The sequence below is a fragment of the Salvelinus alpinus genome, chromosome 7 (assembly GCF_045679555.1).
Source record: "Salvelinus alpinus chromosome 7, SLU_Salpinus.1, whole genome shotgun sequence".
NCBI classification, from domain to species: Eukaryota; Metazoa; Chordata; class Actinopteri; order Salmoniformes; family Salmonidae; genus Salvelinus; species Salvelinus alpinus.
In genome coordinates this window covers 7,124,328-7,147,789 of record NC_092092.1, presented here as the reverse complement: position 1 = coordinate 7,147,789, position 23,462 = coordinate 7,124,328, and the positions used below count along the sequence as shown (strand labels likewise).

General features: G+C 42.4%; 1 protein-coding gene across 1 annotated transcript in view; it reads left to right on the top strand.

Annotated features, from left to right (window-relative positions):
- Nucleotides 1-6,352: 6,352 nt before the first annotated feature.
- Nucleotides 6,353-23,462, top strand: part of LOC139580374 (dual specificity mitogen-activated protein kinase kinase 6-like) — a 52,956-nt gene continuing 35,846 nt past the window's right edge. The window contains exons 1-3 of the mRNA XM_071408989.1: nucleotides 6,353-6,725; nucleotides 20,723-20,789; nucleotides 23,194-23,242. Of these exons, the coding sequence (XP_071265090.1) occupies nucleotides 6,635-6,725; nucleotides 20,723-20,789; nucleotides 23,194-23,242 (207 nt within the window). The 5' untranslated portion in view covers nucleotides 6,353-6,634. The remainder of the gene's footprint in view (nucleotides 6,726-20,722; nucleotides 20,790-23,193; nucleotides 23,243-23,462) is intronic.

The window sequence follows — 23,462 nt, the reverse complement described above, 5'->3', positions numbered from 1 at the left end:
GGTATTCTATAGGGTAAACGGTATTCTATAGGGTATAGGGTATTCTATAGGGTAAACGGTATTCTATAGGGTATAGGGCATTCTATAGGGTATAGGGTATTATATAGGGTAAAGGGTATTATATAGGGTATAGGGTATTCTATAGGGTATTATATAGGGTAAAGGGTATTCTATAGGGTATAGGGTATTCTATAGGGTATAGGGTATTCTATAGGGTAAAGGGTATTCTATAGGGTATTATATAGGGTATAGGGTATTCTATAGGGTAAAGGGTATTCTATAGGGTATAGGGTATTCTATAGGGTATAGGGTATTCTATAGGGTAAAGGGTATTCTATAGGGTATTATATAGGGTATAGGGTATTCTATAGGGTAAAGGGTATTATATAGGGTATAGGGCCGTTTTTCCCAAACTGGGGTACGCGCAATGCCGTCGGGGGTACGCCAAATAAAAATGTGATTCACATAAGAAAATTCAAATAATAATAATAATTAAAATATTCACAATTTCAATTAGTCCCTTTATATTTTCCAACGGGGCTATACATTTGGGTGAGTTTTTTCTCTCACCTGAGTAGCCTTGTTTCACTGCCCAAAATAAAATTAAACCATCTAGTGATCAGCGAAATAACAACACAATGTCAAATACAGGTAGCCTAGTCAAATAATTAACATCCAATCACATTAACGCTCTCGCGGGAATTCCACTAACGGTGCGTATGTAGCCAAACATAGCTGCTGCTCATTCCTTTTGCTCGAAAATGGATAAATGGTTAAAAACAGTTAGGCCCGCGTCCATAGAGACACATACCAGCTCTACTGGTAGTACTACTACTACCAGCAGTACTACACCTGCACCTGTCAACGACACAAGTTGTTCTGCTTCCACGAGCACATCCAATGCTAGCATCAGTAATTCCACATTTGTTGTTAGCACAGCTAGCATGGACACTAACAGTTGTGAATCTGATGCAGCCGGAGAGCTATTGCCCCCTTACCCGGGAAAGCACCGAACAGACAGGGACGTTGGACCATCGAAGAGGCGCAAATATGATGAGAACTACATTGATTTGGGGTTCACTTATATTGGGAGTAGTGCCTTTCCTCAGCCACAGTGTGTTATATGTACAAAAGTACTATCTCACAACTTAACGAAACCACTCTTGCGCAGACATTTAGAAACAAAACATGGCAGCCTGAAAAACAAGCCACGGGAGTTTACAGAGAGTCTCTGTAACTATATTTAATGTGAGGGACAAAACTGAGGCTATGATTAGGAAGTTGGAGCTCTTCTCTGTCTGCATTAACAAGGACAACACACAGGTCTTTCCATCATTGTATGATTTTTTTGTGTGCAAATGAACTCAAGATTACGGACAATGTCAAATGTGATATAGTGAGTTGGGTGCGCAATTACGCAGGTACTTTCCTGAAACGGATGACACAAACAACTGGATTTGTTATCCCTTTCATGCCCTGCCTCCAGTCCACTTACCGATATCTGAACAAGAGAGCCTCATTGAAATTGCAAGTGGTTCTGTGAAAATTTAATTTAATCAGAAGCCACTGCCAGATTTCTGGATTGGGCTGCGCTCAGAGTATCCTACCCTTGGAAAATCGCGCTGTTAAGACACTGATGCCCTTTGCAACCACGTACCTATGTGAGAGTGGATTCTCGGCCCTCACTAGCATGAAAACTAAATACAGTCAGACTGTGTGTGGAAAATAATATAAGACTGAGACTCTCCAATACAACCCAACATTGCAGTTATGTACATCCTTTCAAGCACACCCTTCTCATTAACCCGTGGTGAGTTATTCACCATTTTCGATGAACAAATAAGGTTTTATATGTAAGATGGCTAAATAAAGAGCAAAATTATTGATTTTTATATTATTATTTGTGCCCTGGTCCTATAAGAGCTCTTTGTCACTTCCCACGAGCCGGGTTGTGACAAAAACTCACACTCATTCTTATGTTTAATACATGTATCGTATAGCGTGTGTGAGGAAGGTTTACAATGAGGGTAAAAAAACAACATTTGAGAGTGCGCTGACCCTGGTGCTAGAGGGGATACGCAGCTGGAGGCTAAATGTTTGAAGGAGTACGGGACTTTAAAAAGTTTGGGAATCACAGCTATAGGGTATTCTACACGTCAGGGTTTCCCAAACTCGGTCCTCTGGACCCCAAGCGGTGCACATCTTGTTTTGTTGCCCTAGCACTACACAGCTGATTTAAAATAGTCAACTAATCATCAAGCTTTGATTATTTGAAAAAGCTGTGTAGTGATAGGGCAACAAAAACAAAACGTGCACCCCTTGGTGGTCCCGAGGACAGAGTTTGGGAAAAGCTGCTACAGGGTGTGTAGGCCAGGGCTATTAAACTCTGACCCTACGAGGTCCAGAGCCTGCTGCTTGTCTGTTTTACCTGATCATTAATTACACCCACCTGGTGTCCCAGGTGTAAATCGGTGACTGATTAAGAGGAAGGAGGCTTATTCTGGCTGGCTAACAATAGACAACACTAGACAGGAGAAAATACTCTCTAGGCTTCTGTATGCCGGGTACAGCCTACTACCATAAATAGCTTTGATCTGTTGCCATTTTTGTTGGGGTTTGAGTTTCTGTCTTGGCTGGAGATACCCACGATAAAGTTAGACTTTTAAAATAATAATAGCAACTAAGACTATTCTGTGGACTCTGCGGAGGTTGGATGTACTTGGATCAAGTACAACATAATTTCCTTGGGTAAAACATAACATGTATTTGGATCAAATACAACATAATTTCCTTGGATAAAACATAACATGTATTTGGATCAAATACAACATAATTTCCTTGGGTAAAACATAACATGTATTTGGATCAAATACAACATCATTTCCTTGGATAAAACATAACATGTATTTGGATCAAATACAACATAATTTCCTTGGGTAAAACATAACATGTATTTGGATCAAATACAACATAATTTTCTTGGGTAAAACATAACAAGTATTTGATGGAGGCAGGGCTTTCTCAGCTGGAGGCAGGGCTTTCTCCTATAGATCTCCATTTTTATGGAATGGTCTGCCTACCCATGTGAGAGATGTAGATTCGGTCTCAACTTTTAAGTCTTTACTGAAGACTCATCTCTTCAGTGGGTCATATGATTGAGTGTAGTCTGGCCCAGGAGTGTGAAGGTGAACGGAAAGGCTCTGGAGCAACGAACCGCCCTTGCTGTCTCTGCCTGGCCGGTTCCCCTCTCTCCACTGGGATTCTCTGCCTCTAACCCTATTACAGGAACTGAGTCACTGGCTTACTGGTGCTTTTTCATGCCGTCCCTAGGATGGGTGCGTCACTTGAGTTGGTTGAGTCACTGACGTGATCTTCCTGTCTGGGTTGGCGCCCCCCCTTGGGTTGTGCCGTGGCGGAGATCTTTGTGGGCTATACTCAGCCTTGTCTCAGGATGGTAAGTTGGTGGTTGAAGTTATCCCTATAGTGGTGTGGGGGCTGTGCTTTGGCAAAGTGGGTGGGGTTATATCCTTCCTGTCTGGCCCTGTCCGAGGGTATCATCGGATGGGGCCACAGTGTCTCCTGACCCCTCCTGTCTCAGCCTCCATTATTTATGCTGCAGTTGTTTGTGTCGGGGGGCTAGGGTCAGTTTGTTATATCTGGAGTACTTCTCCTGTCTTATCCGGTGTCCTGTGTGAATTTAAGTATGCTCTCTCTAATTCTCTCTTTCTCTCTTTCTTTCTCTCGCTCGGAGGACCTGAGCCCTAGGACCATGCCTCAGGACTACCTGAGGACTACCTGGCATGTCCCCGGGCCACATGTCCCCAGTCCACCTGGCCGTGCTGCTGCTCCAGTTTCAACTGTTCTGCCTGCGGCTATGGAACCCTGACCTGTTCACCGGACGTGCTACCTGTCCCAGACCTGCTGTTTTCAACTCTCTAGAGACCGCAGGAGCGGTAGAGATACTCTTAATGATCGGCTATGAAAAGCCAACTGACATTTACTCCTGAGGTGCTGACTTGCTGCACCCTCGACAACTACTGTGATTATTATTATTTGACCATGCTGGTCATTTATGAACATTTGAACATCTTGGCCATGTTCTGTTATAATCTCCACCCGGCACAGCCAGAAGAGGACTGGCCACCCCTCATAACCTGGTTCCTCTCTAGGTTTCTTCCTAGGTTTTGGCCTTTCTAGGGAGTTTTTCCTAGCCACCGTGCTTTTACACCTGCATTGCTTGCTGTTTGGGGTTTTAGGCTGGGTTTCTGTACAGCACTTTGAGATATCAGCTGATGTAAGAAGGGCTATATAAATAAATTTGATTTGATTAGCCTCCTCCATTTTCGTACATGCAGTGACACGGTTGACACCATGTAAGCCAAGCACTGCCCTCTTAAAACATCACACTCATATCACATAATACACACAGTCAAGGGAGAACCAACTAGCCAACCAACCCAATCATGTCTGCATTCAACCAACCAGCCAACTAGCCAGCCAGCCAACTAGCCAGCCAGCCACTAGCCAACCAACCCCATCATGTCTGCATTCAACCACCAGCCAACTAGCCAGCCAGCCACTAGCCAACCAACCCCATCATGTCTGCATTCAACCAACCAGCCAACTAGCCAGCCAGCCACTAGCCAACCAACCCCATCATGTCTGCATTCAACCACCAGCCAACTAGCCAGCCAGCCACTAGCCAACCAACCCCATCATGTCTGCATTCAACCAACCAGCCAACTAGCCAGCCAGCCAACTAGCCAACCAACCCAATCATGTCTGCATTCAACCAACCAGCCAACTAGCCAGCCAGCCAACTAGCCAACCAACCCCATCATGTCTGCATTCAACCAACCAGCCAACTAGCCAGCCAGCCACTAGCCAACCAACCCAATCATGTCTGCATTCTACCAACCAGCCAACTAGCCAACCAACCCCATCATGTCTGCATTCAACCAACCAGCCAACTAGCCAGCCAGCCAACCAACCCCACCATGTCTGCATTCAACCAACCAGCCAACTAGCCAGCCAGCCAGCCAGCTAGCCAACCAACCCAATCATGTCTGCATTCTACCAACCAGCCAACTAGCCAACCAACCCCATCATGTCTGCATTCAACTAACCAGCCAACTAGCCAACCAACCCCATCATGTCTGCAACCAACCAGCCAGCCAGCCAGCCCCATCATGTCTGCAACCAACCAACCAACCAACCAACCAGCCAGCCAGCCAACCAGCCAACCAGCCAGCCAACCAACCCCATCATGTCTGCAACCAACCAACCAGCCAACCAGCCAGCCAGCCAGCATGTCTGCAATGTATGGATAGCAGACCATACCTGTTTGATAACATTTGGTACAGTATGTATATTCAAGATCAATATGTCTTACAAGCTTTGCTTTAGCGATGTTTTAAACGCTATTTCTCTGACATTCACCTCAAAGGGTCCCTCATCACACCCATGTAGCATACCCAGGCATACAAACCAAAGTACTAGAAACCATGTCAAAGGGTCCCTCATCACACCCATGTAGCATACCCAGGCATACAAACCAAAGTACTAGAAACCATGTCAAAGGGTCCCTCATCACACCCATGTAGCATACCCAGGCATACAAACCAAAGTACTAGAAACCATGTCAAAGGGTCCCTCATCACACCCATGTAGCATACCCAGGCATACAAACCAAAGTACTAGAAACCATGTCAAAGGGTCCCTCATCACACCCATGTAGCATACCCAGGCATACAAACCAAACTACTAGAAACCATGTTGAAAGCGAAATTGATTGAATGCATAAGAAATAACACAAAGGTTATACATATCGTGATTAGATTCATTGTCATTTTGCTTTTTTATTAATAATAGATAACTAATATTATCTTACTAAAGATTAACGTAGTTTTTTTGTTGTTGGTATTATTCTCAAGCTGTTTACCATGGAGGAGGTTGTTAAAAAATGGCTTCCTCTTCATTGACATTACCGTTGATGATATCTCTTGCTTGCGGTACCATTCAATAAAGCAAAGTTATTCCGGGACAGATTGACTGTGTGTTTGTTTCCAATATTTAAGAGTGATGTATTACAAGTAGCCTATGCCTATTGTTATTGATTATGTCGGCATAAGAGTGCAAACAAAAGTGGAACTTCAAGTTTCATTTCATGTAAATCATAATACACTTGAAATTAATATTTTGTATTTAGCCTACAAGAAAACATGCGGATCATTTATCACACATAGCCGTACTCACATACTGTAATAAAGTAATACAATACTGTAATACAGTACGCATAACTACAGTATGGACTACAGCTCCCACCATCCTTTACGCCCAAGCAGGAAGAACGTTCGTAATATAGGCCAATGCCACTCACTGTCTGATCCAAGTTAGGCGCTTTCAGCTGCCAGCCGTGGCCCATTATGTAAGTGCCGCTAAGAATTATTTGCAGTGCCATTGCAAAACGACCCGTTTCCTGACCGTTTTGCAAGGTTTGCAATTGTAATATTGCTCTTTGCACGGACACACACGGTTCAGACGCAAAAAGGCTCCAAGTGCATGAAGATCGCGGCTTGTATTCCGCATCCTTGTTGCAAAGCAAGCCGCTGAAGCAAGCTTCGGTGCGAGGGCGATGGAGGGAGGGAGTGAGAAGGAAGGCAAAGTCTCTAGTGCATCCCCTCCCCCCCATCAAAGCAAAGGGGAAATGTCTCAGCCAAAGGGAGGTAAGACTATATTACATGCGATCTGTGCAAAACGACTGAAATGCAATTAGTTATGCATTGTCTGCAATGTGCATTGCTGCAGGTTGAATATCGTCAATGCATGTTAAAGTTTATGCGGTAAAAGGGTCAGTTGCATTTCCTGTTTAGCTCTTCCCCTTTGCAGAGTTCCTGGTAAAACGATGCTGTCTGTCTGTCTACTCTCAGCATATAATAGCTAGATGCTTTTTGCTCATGTTGATGTTATTTACAGTCCTCTTGTACCAGGGATATTATAACCTAATCAAAGCTGTCACATAGTCAGCAACTCCCTGCAGACATATTGCAACGCCTTTTATATAAAGCATGTACGATCACATGCACATTTCGACGAGATGTTGCCTTTACAAGGTAATGAATCGAATGCATTTATTGCAGTGCATCGATTAACTGCGTAACTGTAAACTTTGCTATTAAAGTACGTGCGTTGTAAACGGGGAGTCAGGGGACACGATTACAACGTGACATGCAGCTTTCAATTGGTTAAGTTCAGTTCAAACTGCTCAGGATAATCACACTGAAGTTCTTCTGACAATTGTATTAAATTCAGTTTTATTTTCACTGTTAGTGGTGCATAATGGAAATTATTGGGACGCCTATAGACCTATTTTTAAAAAGCAAAATAGCTAAATATAGATTTGCTGTATGTAAGTCTACTGTACTGAGGTGAACAGTTAAAGAAACAGGGCAGTAGGCTATTAAAACACGAGTCTCCAAGCAAAACATCCCTGCCACATTCACTAAGTAAAAGCTCCGACACAGGTAGGATTGCCAAACGGTTACCTGCTGACAGTACTTAGTACCTGTGCAGAGTGCCTGCAGTCAATCTCTTTTTGTGTTCACACAGCAAAGACCTTGGAAGTTGTCAGTCACTCAGCCTTGTTAAAATTCTACTAAGCAGAAGGTGGCAGAGTATTATTATTATTATTATTATTTAATTTTTTTGGCAATGCATAGCTGTGCGTCTTGTTTTTGGTCTAGATTCCAAGCTATCTGCTCTAATGTTGCTATTTTGTAGAAAACCCTTGTTGATACTAGCCAGATGGCCACAGCTGTATAACTACCTAGCAAGATGACGAAGAAACAATTTAATTCCCTCTCCATAATACTGCCAGTCCAGCCCATAGTCACATGTTTAGCTCGCTACCGTTAGCACATTCGCTAGCTAGCACTACATAGCTAGCTAAGGACACTGCACTAACTCGGCAGCTGTTACATGGAAGCTAGCTAATCCATTGTGATTTAATTATAATGTCAATACCTGCTACAGTGGTTAGCTAGCTTGGAGGAAGTATTCAGTGCATTGCGTCTCTGCACTAAGCTAGCTACCATCCCATAGCCCACATTGCATATGGAGTCTGACTGGCTCATCTATGGATGTACGGAGAAAATGCCCTCTTTTTCCTTTTTTTGGCTCCCCCATGTGGGGGGGTTCGTGCCCTCTAATTGGCTCAAAGTCAGGTTGTTGGCTACCGATGAGCATTGCGATTCTACAAGTATAATCAGTAGGTTTGTCGCTACCGGGTCGGCACGCACCACGTACAACTTCTGTTCTAGCAAGAGAACAGCTTGCCACTGTATTAAGTGTGTATCGGCAGTGAGATTCTCATTTGTTTCTTGCTTAACAGTTTCTCTTGAGGTGGACCACTGTACAAGAAGACTAGACCTAGAGACAATCTCTATAACCCTCTGGAATGTGTTGCTATTGATCTCTGTTGTGTGCTTGATTAATTAATCAATTAAGGTCTCTGATCAATTAGAAACTCCCCTCACCTGGTTGTCTTGGTCTTAATTGGACACACATTGACAAAAACCAGAAGTCACTCGTTTCGTACCTACATGGAAGGAGTTTTGAATATTGATGAATATTTTCAGAGAGTATTTATCGTTTTCACAACATAGGCCTAATTGTCCTGTTACTCCGATCCATCTAAACTCATTCATTGGATGATTCCTTTCCACTTGTGTCCATTTTTTAAAAAGACCTAGACAGTGGAGTTCTTAACCAATCAGTGGCCTTACTTGATCAATGAAGAACAAAGGGAGAAGTGAAAATCTGCAGACACTCAGCCCTCCATGGAGTGATGTAAAGGATGCACATGTCCCATAGCTGCAGGCCTCTGCACTTAGTGGACCCTACTGCATTCCTAAGGCCAAGGCAAACATCTATTTTAACAGATCATCAAGGGGAAACATGTGTATGATTTGCATAGCCAGGAAGGCTATTATCGGATGTGTCCCAAATGACACCCATATTCCCTGAATAGTGCACTACTTTTGACCTAAGCCCAATGGGTGCTGGTCTAAAGTAGTGCACTACATAGGGGAATAGGGTGTCATTTGGAACGTAACCCAACTACTTTGTTGTGAGGTCGTCTAGTATGGGCTCTCCAATTGCAGATGGTTGGTTTTCACAGTCCGAGGTTCAGGTTAGATTATTGCGTAACTAACAGGTTACACACCTGTTTTGTTGAAGTAAATGTTTTGTCTGTAATCCCCCCCCCCCCCCCCCCCACCAAACACACACACACGTGAATGTACACATGACGGTGTGTTTAGCAACAAAGCCGATGCGAGCGCAACTTCGGCGCAAAACGGACAGGGTTGGCTTAGAATCATGGGATTATTGACAACATATAAAGTATATTTAGTCTCCGATGTTTCTTGAAAACTTAAATACATTTGCACAATAAGCACTTGTTGTCGCTGAATTACATCATTACAGTTATTAGTTACTTAGCTATTGAATTTTTCCCATATTGTCAGACTTGGTATGAATCAAAACACTTCAAAATACAGCTAGCTGAAACAAGCCACCTACGGACCCCCACCATAGTAGCTTCTTGTCTTTGTTTCTAGCTATCTGGCCATCCAGAATCACTACCACGCACTGCTTTCTACACCTGCAATGCAGAGCACAGCACACACTCTGGCTGGCTGTGCAGGATATGACCAGCTAGTGGCTCGCCCCTGATTGGCAGCAATGTTTACCTTTACCTGTGGGCTTCTGTCAATACAGGTGAAATGTCAACCCCCCCCCACACAGCTAATGTTTAGGCGGACGCTTTCTATGTAGTTAATACAAAGCCAGATTTTAATTTATGGACTCGGCTGGTTTGGGACTTTTATGTGGTATTAAGACGGAACACTGTATTCACACTTTTGTTTAATCTGTGCAAAATAAAACGCCTGCAAAATGGTTTCCATTGAGTATTTCCATTGTTAGAGATGCTTAACACCAGACGTTGTAGTGTGAGCATACCTTGCAGATACATATGTTCTTTCCTTTACTCTGGAAATAAATAAAATAAAATCCTGTGATAGCAAATGCCAAAGAATTTATCAAGAATTTAGATATTCTGCAAATGATACTGGCTCCTGCTCTAATTCTTGTGCAAGATAAGTGCAAGTGTCAGGCCTCGGCTAGGAAGGGTTTACAAAAGGGGTGGGCTACCAGACACATCTATTACAACGTGTGTTTCTGTAATTACTGTCCTGTCATGTCAGTAGGGACTAGGGAGTAAATGATGCTGTGAGTCTTTAAAAAAAGCAAGAAAAAAAAAGCAGTTTGGCCCAGAGACGGACCGTTGTGCTTTCATCATTGTCTGTTGTACTGTGCTGTGGCACTGGTGATGGCAGCAAGTCAGCCAGCCAGTGGCCCTCTGTGTGTGTCCCTGTTGTCTGCCACTGTAGCCCAGCCTCAGCCGACCCTCTTGCCCCAGCCTGGCCTGCACAAACACCCCATTTGTCATGCAAATAGACCCTGCATCGTTTTCAGCTGCACAGATAGTAAATTTGCTGTTTCGACGGGCCTATTGTTGGTCCGGTTCCAAGCCTATAGTGGCTTTCTGCTGCAATAACAGCAGGATTGTTCACTGCATTGTTAGCTGATGATCCACTAAGTGTGTGTGCGTGTGTGTGTGTGTGTGCAGAGATGGAAATGATTTGTTACATATATTTGAAATACAGTGCCTTCATAAGGTATTTATACCCCTAGACTTATTCCACAAATTGTCTTACAGCTTGGATTAAATATATATATTTTTTCTCTCACCCATCTACACACCATGCCCCATAATTAAAAAAATTTAAATCTTTTTTTAGAAATGTTTGTGTAACGGATGTGAAATGGCTAGCTAGTTAGCGGTGGTGTGCGCTAATAGCGTTTCAATCGGTGACGTCACTCGCTTTGAGACCTTGAAGTAGTGGTTCCCCTTGCTCTGCAAGGGCCGCGGCTTTTGTGGAGCGATGGGTAACGATGCTTCGTGGGTGACTGTTGTTGATGTGTGCAGAGGGTCCCTGGTTCACGCCCGGGTCGGGGCGAGGGGATGGACGTAAAGTTAAACTGTTACATTTGCACATTTGTTAAATGTAAACACAGAAATGTATCATTTACATAAGCGTTCACAACCCTGAATCAGTACTTTTTTTTTGCTAGAAAGGCATTTCACTGTACTTGTGACATTAAAACTTAACTTGTAGAACCACCTTTGGTAGCGATTGCAGCTGTGAGTGTTTCTGGGTAAGTCTCTCAGAGCGTTCCAAACCTGGATTGTGCAACGTTTTCCCATTTATCCTTTAAAAAATTCTTCAAGTTCTGTAAAATTGTTTATTGATCATTGCTAGACAACCATTTTTAGGGCTTTCCATAGATTTTCAAGTAGATTTAAGTCAAAACTGTAACTCGGCCACTGTCTTCTTGGTAAACAAGTCCAGTGTAGATTTGGCCTTCTGTTTTAGATTATTGTCCTGGTGAATTAATCTCCCAGTGTCTGGTGGAAAGAACACTGAACCAGATTTTCCTCTAGGAGTTTGCCTGTGCTTAGCTCCATTCCATAAAAAAAAATTATCCTGAAAAACTCTCCAGTACTTGACGATTACAAGCATACCAATGACATGAATCAGCCACCACTATGCTTGAAAATATGGAGAGTGGTACACAGGAATGTGTTAGATTTGTCCCAAACATAACACTTTGACTAAAGACATTTCAGCATTTCATATTTTTTTATACATTTGTAAACATTTCTAAAAATATAATTCCACTTTGAATACTTTCTAAAGACACTGTATGTATTTTATTACTTCTGAGTATTTTGTAATTTGTATTACACTGGACTGAACTACAATCCAATGTATTTTGCAATAAGATACTTTCGAGGGCTTTAATTTGTATTTTCAAAATCTTTCTTCTGTACCATTTTTTTTTTTTGGGCCCCCTTTCAACCTGCATTGGTATCAGAAGTTTGATTGCGCTATGGTCTGATAAGAGTGTATTCTAAATGCGTATGTTAAAATGAACAATTGCAATGCATGCTGAGTATTATGCTAATGAGCTCCACCCTGAAGCAAGGCCAATAATAATACCTGCTGTGCTTTGCAGTTTTATTTTGGTATGTTCATTTTGACATGCATTTACATTTAAGCAGTTCAGCAGACACTCTTATCCAAAGGGACTTAGTCAGTGCATTCAACTAAGGTAGATAAAGAATCACATTTCACAACGGTTACAAAACGTTTCTGTAACCGTTGCTAAGAATCTTGTTGCTGTTCGGGCCGGCTTCTTGCATGTTTAGCACATTGATTCACTCTTCGGCGTGCATCATGCTCTCTAGTACAGTAACAACTTACACAGTTGCAAAATCAAGATGTAAGCAGCAGGAATAGAAATGCCTACTCAAATTCCAACATAATAACACTGTCTGCAAGAGGGCATGTACTGAACTATACTCTACTTTACTGTACTGAACTCTACTCTGCTTTACCGTGATGTCCAAACTTGTGAAACATGAGGAGAATGACATTCATATTCTTAACAGATCAGGGACCCATGATGTAATTCCGGTACGGTAATTCCGTTACCGGGTGTAAATCCACTTCACATACTGTAGTTCAATAACCAAAATAGATTTTTTTCTAACTCGAGGTGTCATAGCTGACACCCCATTCTTTCTGCAGACATTTTTTTCATCTTAATTCGTAGCAGATATTTAGCAGTTTTTGGAAAACGTGGTCGCGTAAACCTGAGGGGGATTTTACTGTATTTTCGTTACCAAAGCTTGCATCTGCATATTTCTTCCACTAAAATCGTTTTTTGTAACATTTTCAGTGGAAATTGTTAAGTATTCCTTGTGCATAGAGTTGTATGGTTTGTTAAACTTTCAAATCAATGGTTTTTTGTTTGACATACATTTGAATGTAAAAAAAAAAAAAAATCCATCAAAGCTCAATTCCGTTATCGTGGAATTGCCGGAGACCACCACACCAAGTCATCTGTGCAGGATAAAGCTTGATGCGCCAGGACAGTGGTTGGCAAATAAATGTCAACACAAAGTACAACTTAGTCAGACTGCAAGACAAGACAGTAGATGGCTCCACAGGGTTAACATGACACATGCATCTTCACGAGCCTCGAGCTCTCTGTGACCCTCTCTCTTTGCTGGAGCTCTCTGATAGGAGCATAAATCTAGTCTCATCTTCATTCATCTTGCCTGGAGCCAGCCACCCCGCGGTGAATGCGATCACAGCAGGTCTCCAGCAGTGTTTTCTCTCTTCCTGATCTCAAAGGGGAAGGGGAAGAAGTCTGCATCTACTCTGTAGCTGAGCTTTACTGCTTGTCAAAATAATACAATCAATGCATCACAGCTGAATCCTAACATTCATCTTGAAACCTCATCAGGCTTCCTGAATAAGCAATCAGCTCCTTTCTCTACATGGCATTTCTCCTGGCATAACCTCCCTCCCTGCAACTATAATCCTACAATTCTTTTTTTATTTAACCTTTTAATTTCTTGAAGGGCCGTTTTAGGAAAATTGATTTGGTGTGTCTGAAGGGCTGTAGAGTTAATGTATGTTTTAGTAAATCAATGTCATGTGTCTGAAACAACATTTCTTGGTTCCACTATGGCTGCGTTTACACATGCACCCCAATTTGGATCTTTTGCCCCATTTATTGGCAAGAGCTGATCTGATTGGTCAAAGTGTGTTAAAAGATCAGAATTGGCCCGCCTGTTTAAACCCAGCCTATCAAGATACAGGGTGAAAGTTGTCTCCCCGGCTCTGCTGGATGCAATAAATAGACCCAGCCATTGTCATCATGGCTGGATCAAAGGTGTTTTGATATTAAAGCATTCGGGTGGCAGTGCACTTAGCTGCCCCCTGCCTGATTACCAGTTGGACCTTGTGTGTGCAATTGACCAATAAAGTGCTGTCTCTTAAAACCCCCCAGCTAGCACACTGAGGAAAGGAAAGCTTGCCGACCTGCAAATTACTGCTCTCCGGTTACCACCGAGAGAGTACATCTCATCGCATGCTATCCCACAGTAACCCTATTTCCTACATAGTGCACTACGTAGGGGAAATATGTGCACTAAATAGGGAATAGGGTGCCATTTGGGATGCTATGACATTACTCTGGATGTGGGACATTACTCGATGTGGGCCAGACAAGCTGTCTGGAGGTAAATAGACAAGACATTTTGATGCACGTTTTTAAATGGTGATTGGGGAAAGTTCCTGAATTTGAATAGGAAGTGCTTTTAATTATGTGAAACCCAGCTAAAGAGAGATGGTGGGCTAACTCGCATGTTAACAACACACCTGTTAGGGTTTTATAAATGTAATGGATGTCCTTAGCGAGTACTGCGACTTCCTGTTTCGGCTCACACCGAGGCTCAAACCCAGGATTTCTGACTTCCTAGCACCTATGACCGCCCTCCTGAAACGTCTTACCAGTTGGCGCCACGCAAAAAGCAAACTATTCGCTGCCGCAGGTGGGGACACTATAGGTTCAGGAGTTCGTTTCACACATCCCCATGTGCTACATAAACATCTCTCTCTCGACTCCAGCCACTTGTGTGTGTGGGTGTATTGTTGAATAATACAGGACGTCACCTGGTCCACTTGGAACCATATACAGTTGCAGTCGGAAGTTTACATACACCTTATCCAAAAACATTTAAACTCAGTTTTTCACAATTCCTGACATTTAATCATAGTAAAAATTCCCCGTCTTAGGTCAGTTAGGATCACCACTTTATTTAAGAATGTGAAATGTCAGAATAATAGTAGAGATTTATTTCAGCTTTAATTTCTTTCATCACATTCCCAGTGGGTCAGAAGTTTACATACACTCAATTTGGTAGCATTTAAATATTAGGTAGCATTTAAATTGTTTATAACTTGGATCAAACGTTTGGGGTAGCCTTCCACAAGCTTCCCACAATAAGTTCCCACAGAGCTAGTGTAACTGAGTCAGGTTTGTAGGCCTCCTTGCTCACACACGCTTTTTCAGTTCTGCCCACAAATGTTCAAAAGGATTGAGGTCAGGGCTTTGTGATGGCCACTCCAATAGCTTGACTTTGTTGTCATTAAGCCATTTTGCTACAACTTTGTAAGTATGCTTGGAGGTCATTGTCCATTTGGAAGACCCATTTGCAACCAAGCTTTATCTTCCTGACTGACGTCTTGAGATGTTGCTTCAATATATCCACATAATTTTCCTGCCTCATGATGCCATCTATTTTGTGAAGTGCACCAGTCCCTCCTGCAGCAAAGCACCCCCACAACATGATGCTGCCACCCCCGTGCTTCACGGTTGGGATGGTGTTCTTCGGCTTGCAAGCCTCCCCATTTTTCCTCCAAACATAACGATGGTCATTATGGCCATAGTTCTATTTTTGTTTCATCACACCAGAGGACATTTCTCCAAAAAGTACGATCTTTGTCCCCATGTGCAGTTGCAAACCGTAGTCAGGCTTTTTTCTGGAGGTTTTGGAGCAGTGGCTTCTTCCTTGCTGAGCGGCGTTTCAGGTTATGTCGAATTTATAGGATTCGTTTTACTGTGGATATAGATACTTTCCTACCTGTTTCCTCCAGCATCTTCACAAGGTCGTTTGCTGTTGTTCTGGGAATGATTTGTGGAGTGGTTGAAAAACAAGTTTTAATGACTCCAACCTAAAGTCTATGTAAACTTCCAACTTCAACTGTAAGTAACTGGAATGAAATGGCCCTGCAGTTCCACAGATTGTGTCAACTAATCTTGGGGATGAATTTATTTTCTTTCTGGACTGTAACACCCTAGCCTCTCACATCCAGCCAATTTAACCAGGCCAGTAGGGCCTACATCCTACTGAAGCCTGGCCAACAAAACCAGGCCGGTAGGCCTACATCCTGCTGAAGCCTGGCCAACCCAACCAGGCTGGTAGGCCTACATCCTGCTGAAGCCGGGCCAACTCAACCTGCCTGGTAGGCCTACATCCTGCTGAAGCCTGGCCAACTCAACCTGCCTAGTAGGCCTACATCCTGTGACAATATGCTATGAGAGAGTTAGCAGGCTGTAACGCTTGGAATCCTAAATAATGCTAGCTCATGTTAGGCTGCTACCAGGCCAACAACTGTTACAGTGGTGCTTCCCTTAATTGATAATTTATCCACTTGATCTTACTATTGCCTTGGCCCATTCTTCGTACTCTTGCAGATGTGGTCTAAAACCAGGTGTACTAAATAGGATCTGAAGATCGCATATCCCCATAGTTGAGCAGTGATCTCATGTTATAGTCATGGAGGTGAAGTTAGCTGCCGACCTAGTTAACCGCTACTTAGGCAGGACTGTGCTCTGCCGTGACCTGGAGCTGATACCCTCAGCACGCAGAGCACTGCCGTCAGTATCGTTTAAGTCAACCCCGGCCGTGTAGGAAGTGTATTGCCATGTGATCTGCTGGTGAAGACATGGTTCCCAATAGAGCTTCGTAATATAACAGCTGTAACCTAATGGATCCATATGTATCTGACATCTTTGAAAGTGTATGGTATCTCAGACTGCCAGGACGGTCAGAAGTGGCATAACAGCCGCAGGCTCAAGAAGAGTTATTTTCATCCCATCTCTCTGTCTCCATTTCTTTGCCCTGGCCCTGTCTCTCTTTTCCACTCCATGGCTGCCCCCCGCACCCCCATCTCTCGTTCCCTCACTCCCTCTCGCCTTCCTGCCATCCCTCTCGCGGATGTCTGATTCATCTTTCTTCCTCTGGGTCTGTGTAATTCCATTGAGGGACTTTTGGGATTGTTGGAATTCCCGGCATGCGTGTGTGTGTGGGTTTGGAAGAGTGAGAATGAGCGGGTTGGTTGGTTCCGCCTGCTTTGAATGCCTCCCTGGGTTTATTATCAGCCTGGCTGGGCCTGGCTGGGCATGGGCATGGGCCTGTCTGGCTGCACTCTCACACTATAGCTTTTGCTCCAGATTCACAGTGCTCAAAGCATTCACTCTGAGGCCGCCTTGGTTTCAGCACAGATCGCTCTGGCATAGTCTCCTGGCTGTTAGCATGCCGTCTCTGACGGGACATGTTTCCCCTGGCTTCGTTACATGCTGAAGGAAACCAAATACAAGACCTGCTTGGTTGGTGGTATTTCAAGTTAACATTAGGTGAGGCAAAGACGGCAGGGCAAAGACTCCTTCAATTGTCTTTTCTTTGGCTTCAGTACTTCTCGCTGGTATTTTAGTTTTGCCGTCTTCACCCCTGACGCTAAATCTTTGAGAGAGAGAGAGAGAGAGCGAGAGAGAGAGAGCTTCTCCCCAGTGACCTCTTGCTGGCATCTCACAACATATTTGTATTCAGCCCATGTGCTGCAAATCACTGGGAATGATATACTACTTTTAATTAGGTTGCATTGCAAAACAAAGCTACATCGAATGCTGAGATCAGCGAGGAAAAAGCCTAAAGGGGGGTGACTTTGTATATTTTGATTTGAAATTGTGCAAGATAATACGGAATAACTAAAAACAGCGACTGTATTTGCATAGCTTGCAATAATTTCCTCTCAGTTGTGAAAATATATGACACAAGAATTGTAATGTTAGGAAGGCCTGTTGAAGAAGACATGTTTTTGAGATGAAAATATTCTATTGGCTCAGGACAGACAATGCAGCGTTTTAGCTTATTCCTGCCCTGTACACTGTAAATTATATCATTTATTGATTAGTGGAACAAATATATATCCGTTACATATCAGGATATTTATTTATGACAAAATAGGCCTATCGCAATATTATTTTGGACGATATCGCAATATTATTTTTGCGCAAGTCAGCTCAGCTGTAAGAGGTGAGCCAATATGTTTTCAGCACTTATTTTATTTTGATGACTTAATCAAAACTTGTTTTCTCACGGGTCTCTTTTTTGTTCAGCCGCAGGTTCTGTCCCTTGTGATTTTCCTTTCTGGAGAAATCTGCCAAAGTCTGCATTAGAAATGGTGCCCTATTCTCTTTCTAGGCCTCTGGTCAAAAGTAGTGGATTCTATATGGAATTGGGTGCCATTTGGAAATTAACCTGTGTCTGATCCAACCACTTTTCAACATGTTGCGTGACTGTGTGAGTGAATGCAAAGGTAATTATTTGTCATGCAGCTCAGTGCATGACTGTCTCTTTCTACCATTATGAGTTGCTGCCCTTTGCTTACATGTCTCCCAACTCTCATTCGTGCAAATGTGAAATGAATGTATAGCCGACAGTATCGGTAAGATGTTAAGTCGGTGTGTGACGTGCATGCAGCAGGGATCTCAGGGGGCTGTGTCTGTGGACTGGAGATGGAAGCTGTTGTCTTCGCAGAGCGTGCCACGTCTTGTTCCATCGAGCCAGAGACTTGGAGGCTGAGGACCGTGGAGTTTTGCTGAATCCCCTGTCAGCCTTAGCAGCATGGCATGCATAGTCATGGAGATAGCCTGGGGAAGCTGGTACTCAGCCATGGCCACTCACCGATTTCTTCATTTTGGCAAAGTGTTGGTAAGGAAACGGTTAGAGAGCCTTGCCTGTAGCATACCCTGCCAGCCTGGCAGAATGGCATGCATATTCATGGAGAAAGCTTGGTGGTGCTTAACCAGTTCTTTGTTTTGGCAAAGTCCTTGTAATGAACTGGAGAGAGAGTCCCTCGCCAGCCTGCCTGGCATTGACATGCATAGACTAGTCATGGAAAGAGCTTGATGAATGTGGTGCCTGGTGCTCAGTCATGTTAATAACCACTCACCAGTTCTATATTTTGGCAAAGCCTTGGAAATGTGCGGCAGGTAGCCTAGTGGTTGGACTAGTAACCGAAAGGTTGAAAGATCGAATCCCCGAGCTGACAAGGTATAAATCTGTCGTTCTTTCCCTGAACTAGGCAGTTAACCCACTGTTCCCCGGTAGGCTTTCATTGAAAATAAGATTTTTTTTCTTAACTGACTTGCCTAGTTAAATAAATAAAAATGTCACAGCACTATTTTGAGGGAGCAGTGGGAAGCGCTAAGCGCTTGTCCAAGAGGATGTAACATTGCTAAGCATTCAGTTCAAAGCATTGTTTGTCAGCTCTAGAAATAAAAAGAATATAAAATGTAATACATCACTGAATACACTCCGGGTGTCGAATGGAGCTGCGAGCTCCTATTTTTACATTCTGAAACCTTCAGTTGGTAGTGTAGAACTCCTTTGTGGTTTGGTTTGGTTCATGTCCATTCAAACAGTCATAGGCTTAGGCCTATTAGAAGACTAGTGTCGGTTTGCAGATGCTATTGTTGTCTGTGTTAATACGTGTGGGAGAGGCCCAAAGTGACATTTTGGTGCAACAAAGCTGCTTTGGAAAATGGAAATCCTGAGGCATGCATTGAGAAGCCACGGTGACAGTACAGCGACGCAGGGAGATGGTGGCGGCACGCTTGTCTGTGCTTGTGAGGTTTCGATCAGTATGTATTTTTTTTTTTTGTGACGGAATTAATGTTTTCCATTTAATGGGGATCCTAATAAAATACCAAATAGAAAATATATAAAAAAAATCTTAAAAATGTGAATAATTCTAGTTGAGTGAGTTCATTGACTGAGTATCTTTATCATGGCTTACTAGAACTGCAGTAGATCATAGCACAGACGTTGCATTGTCAGGTATGTTTACCATCAAGTACTGCTGGGTGTGTGTGTGCGTGCGATGTGCATAGCATTCTCACAAATACCTACGGTATGTTCAGTTACTTGAAACAGTTCCTCACGCTCCCAAACATTCCCATCAAGCCAACAAAAAAAAACAATAGGCAATATGCTTCCTCCCTCCTCCTGGGAGGAAGCACAAGCATACTCCCTCCACTTTAAAGATCTATGTACTTACTAGGTGACGCCACCACCGCCCATAGCCAGGTGGTGGACGTCACCTAGTAAGTACATAGATCTTTTAAAGTGTGGGCGTGTCTGTGTAGCTCTGCTGTGTGAGGATTAAAAATACTATTTGAGATATTTCAGAATATATTGAGCGTTTGCTTTAGTCTGCCTGGAGTACCAGGTGGGTGTGGTTTCCACTTGTGGGATTTTCTATTGGTTCTGTTGCAACAGGCAAGCTCTATCAAGCACAGCTAAAGTACATGACAGGATTTTGAAATAGTACTTGAACCCAGGTCTGTGTGTGGAAGCACTAGCTGCTGTGATCCAGTCAGGGGAGGTGTGATCCAGATGCTCTGATGAACCACACACACTCTTTGTCAGCGACGGCAACCTGTCACTCACACCCTCAGGAGTGTCCGTAACGCCCTGTTACCGTGGCACGGAGCCATTGAACCTTCCACTGGTTCAGCGCAGTACCTCCCAGATGTAGAGAGCTCTAACTCACGTGACTCCAACGCTACAGACATATCTCCTCTCGCTGCTCGCAATCGCAGCGGCGTGTTACATTCAATTAGGTTCTGGAGTTACTCACCGCATCCAACCGTAAGTGTCTGACGGGCTGCTGGACTCAGGCCCTGGACCCTACAGCAGTGGAAATACACTGCAGGATAAGACATCTGAGATGACTAGAAGTAACATTTTAAAAACTCAGGAAGAAACTCCACTTTTACAAATCAGATCATCCAAACTGCCTTTCTAACTTTGTTGAACGTGAATTGCTTTCTTCAATTTGTATAATTGTATTGTTCTACCAACTGTTCACTGTTGTTATTTCTCTCCTGTCAGGTAAGAGGAAGCCTGGGCTCAAGCTCTCCAAGGAAGTGTTTGAGCAGCCTCCTGCTGCTGCTGCTACGTAAGACTTTCACTCTTCAAAATCTTTACCTTTACATCTAAACATTTACATCTTTACATCTAAACATTTACATCTTTACATCTAAACATTTACATCTTTACATCTAAACATTTACATCTTTACATCTAAACATTTACATCTAAACATTTACGTCTTTACATTTACGTCTTTACATTTACATCTTTACATCTAAACATTTACATCTAAACATTTACATTTACATCTTCACATTTACATCTTTACATCTAAACATTTACATCTACACTTTTACATCTTTACATCTAAACTTTTACATCTAAACATTTACATCTTTACATCTAAACATTTACATCTACACTTTTACATCTTTACATCTAAACATTTACATCTTTACATCTAAACTTTTACATCTAAACATTTACATCTTTACATCTAAACATTTACATCTTTACATCTAAACATTTACATCTAAATATTTACATCTAAATATTTACATCTTCACATTTACATCTTCACATTTACATCTTCACATTTACATCTAAATATTTACATCTTCACATTTACATCTTCACATTTACATCTTCACATTTACATCTAAACATTTACATCTAAACTTTTACATCTAAACATTTACATCTTTACATTTACATCTAAACATTTACATCTTTACACATGTTCCCTAAGATGATAAGAGATATTAATAAAATGCGTCAGTGATTTGTATTTTCCTTCAACTTCCTGAAGACCCATTGGTAGTGGGAATGCATCTGTCTTTGTTTTCCTGTTTGTCCGCCACTATGTAGACGTCAGCATGATGCTAATGACAGGCTTTCCATCTGCCAGAATAGGTTTTCTCAAAAAACTTCTCGTTTAAATGTTAACTACAAAGTAGACTATGGATATCTGGCAGAATGATATCATGATTATTTGCATCAATCCAGTGGTGATTTTGGTCGGCAAACTCTGCAATCACGTGCGCGCTACAGAAGCACAGCTAACCAAGCAAGGATCTTGCTGGGCACATAAATTAAAGTTGCACTATGCAAAAATCTCTCCGCCATTTCCTGTTTGCTAAAACTCTTAATAGTTTGCCTAATTTCAGTTTGTGACAAAATAAACTAGTATAGTGTAGAGAATCATTTTACCATCTAAACCGCTGTGAAATATATTTTCCATAACCAAAAATATTGTTGTATCACCCCCCCCAAAACTACAGTAACTGTTGCCATTTTATTCCCCCACTGTACCAAATCGAACCGTGCCCCCCAAAACCGCAATACATTCCAAACCGTTGGTTTGGTGAACCGTTACACCCCTACCTACTATGCAACAATTCTATTACCATTTTATTATTACGTTGTTACTAGTGTAATTACAAAACTCTTTGGGCACTCTAGTGTCTACTTACCCGAGTCGCCTACATCACCTAAGCCGCCCGCTATCGTGCTGTAACACAGGTGGTGTCAGTGGACTTGGAGCCTATATTGACTGTGGGCACAGAACCCCTTTTTTACAGGCCTCAGATTCATGTTGAACCCAGTCTTCCACTGTCGGTAGTTATCGTAATTCTTTGGGACGAAGTGAGACTTGAAGCTGAAGGGATTTTCCCTGAGCCATTCTGCCCCAAGCGGTCCAATTTTTCCCCAATAGACCAAACATGCCTACCGTGTACCCTGCTCTTGACGTCAAAGCTGCAATCTATGGTTGGTATGAGCTTATGATACATGTAATTCAATTTTTATAAACTTATACAAATAAGACTGTTTTTTTTTTTAGATGGAATATCACCAATCTACATTGTTTTTTTTTTTAGATGGAATATCACCAATCTACATTGTTAAATTTATGGACATATTGTGCAACCTGCCCTTTTTTAATATAAAGTGTTATCCTGTTTTACTATGAGGCATATTAATACGGATATGATGCTGCTTAATCAACATGATGATCCTAAAGATGTCAGTGACGGCTCCATTTCCTCCGTTTTGGACGTGTTCACCGATAAGTGGTTCACAAACTGATATCTTTGGAGCAATCAAATATATTTATAAAGCCCTTCTTACATCAGCTGATATCTCAAAGTGCTGTATAGAAACCCAGCCTAAAACCCCCAAACAGCAAGCAATGCAGGTGTAGAAGCACGGTGGCTAGGAAAAACTCCCTAGAAAGGCCAAAACCTAGGAAGAAACCGAGAGAGGAACAAGGCTATGAGGGGTGGCAATGTGCCAGTGAATATTGTTAATAGCATAATTTCAATGTGATGATGATGATGATAACTCAAGACGAACACTGTTTCTTACATTAACATCTACATGCAGGTTTTTCTCCAGAACATTTTGAAATCTTAAAGAATTCATGCATGTAGTTTTATGTACATAACGTTTTTTAATTTTTTTATCCTAACAACTGTTTGACTACTTTACAGACCCCCAAGAGATTTGGATTCGAAAGCTTGTGTGACCATTGGAGAGAAGGTACTACTTACCACTTCTTCTTCATGTTCACTGAACTGTTCAGTGTAGTTTACACTCTCAACACATTCTTACCTTTCGTCTACGTTTTTGTCCCCACACGTTCCTTCGACTAAACCTTTATTTAAAACTGAAGTACAAACTTCGGGTTTAACATCTGGGTGTAGTTGTTGTAACCTTATGTATACTGTGTTTAGACGGTACGAGGTAAACGGCAAATGTT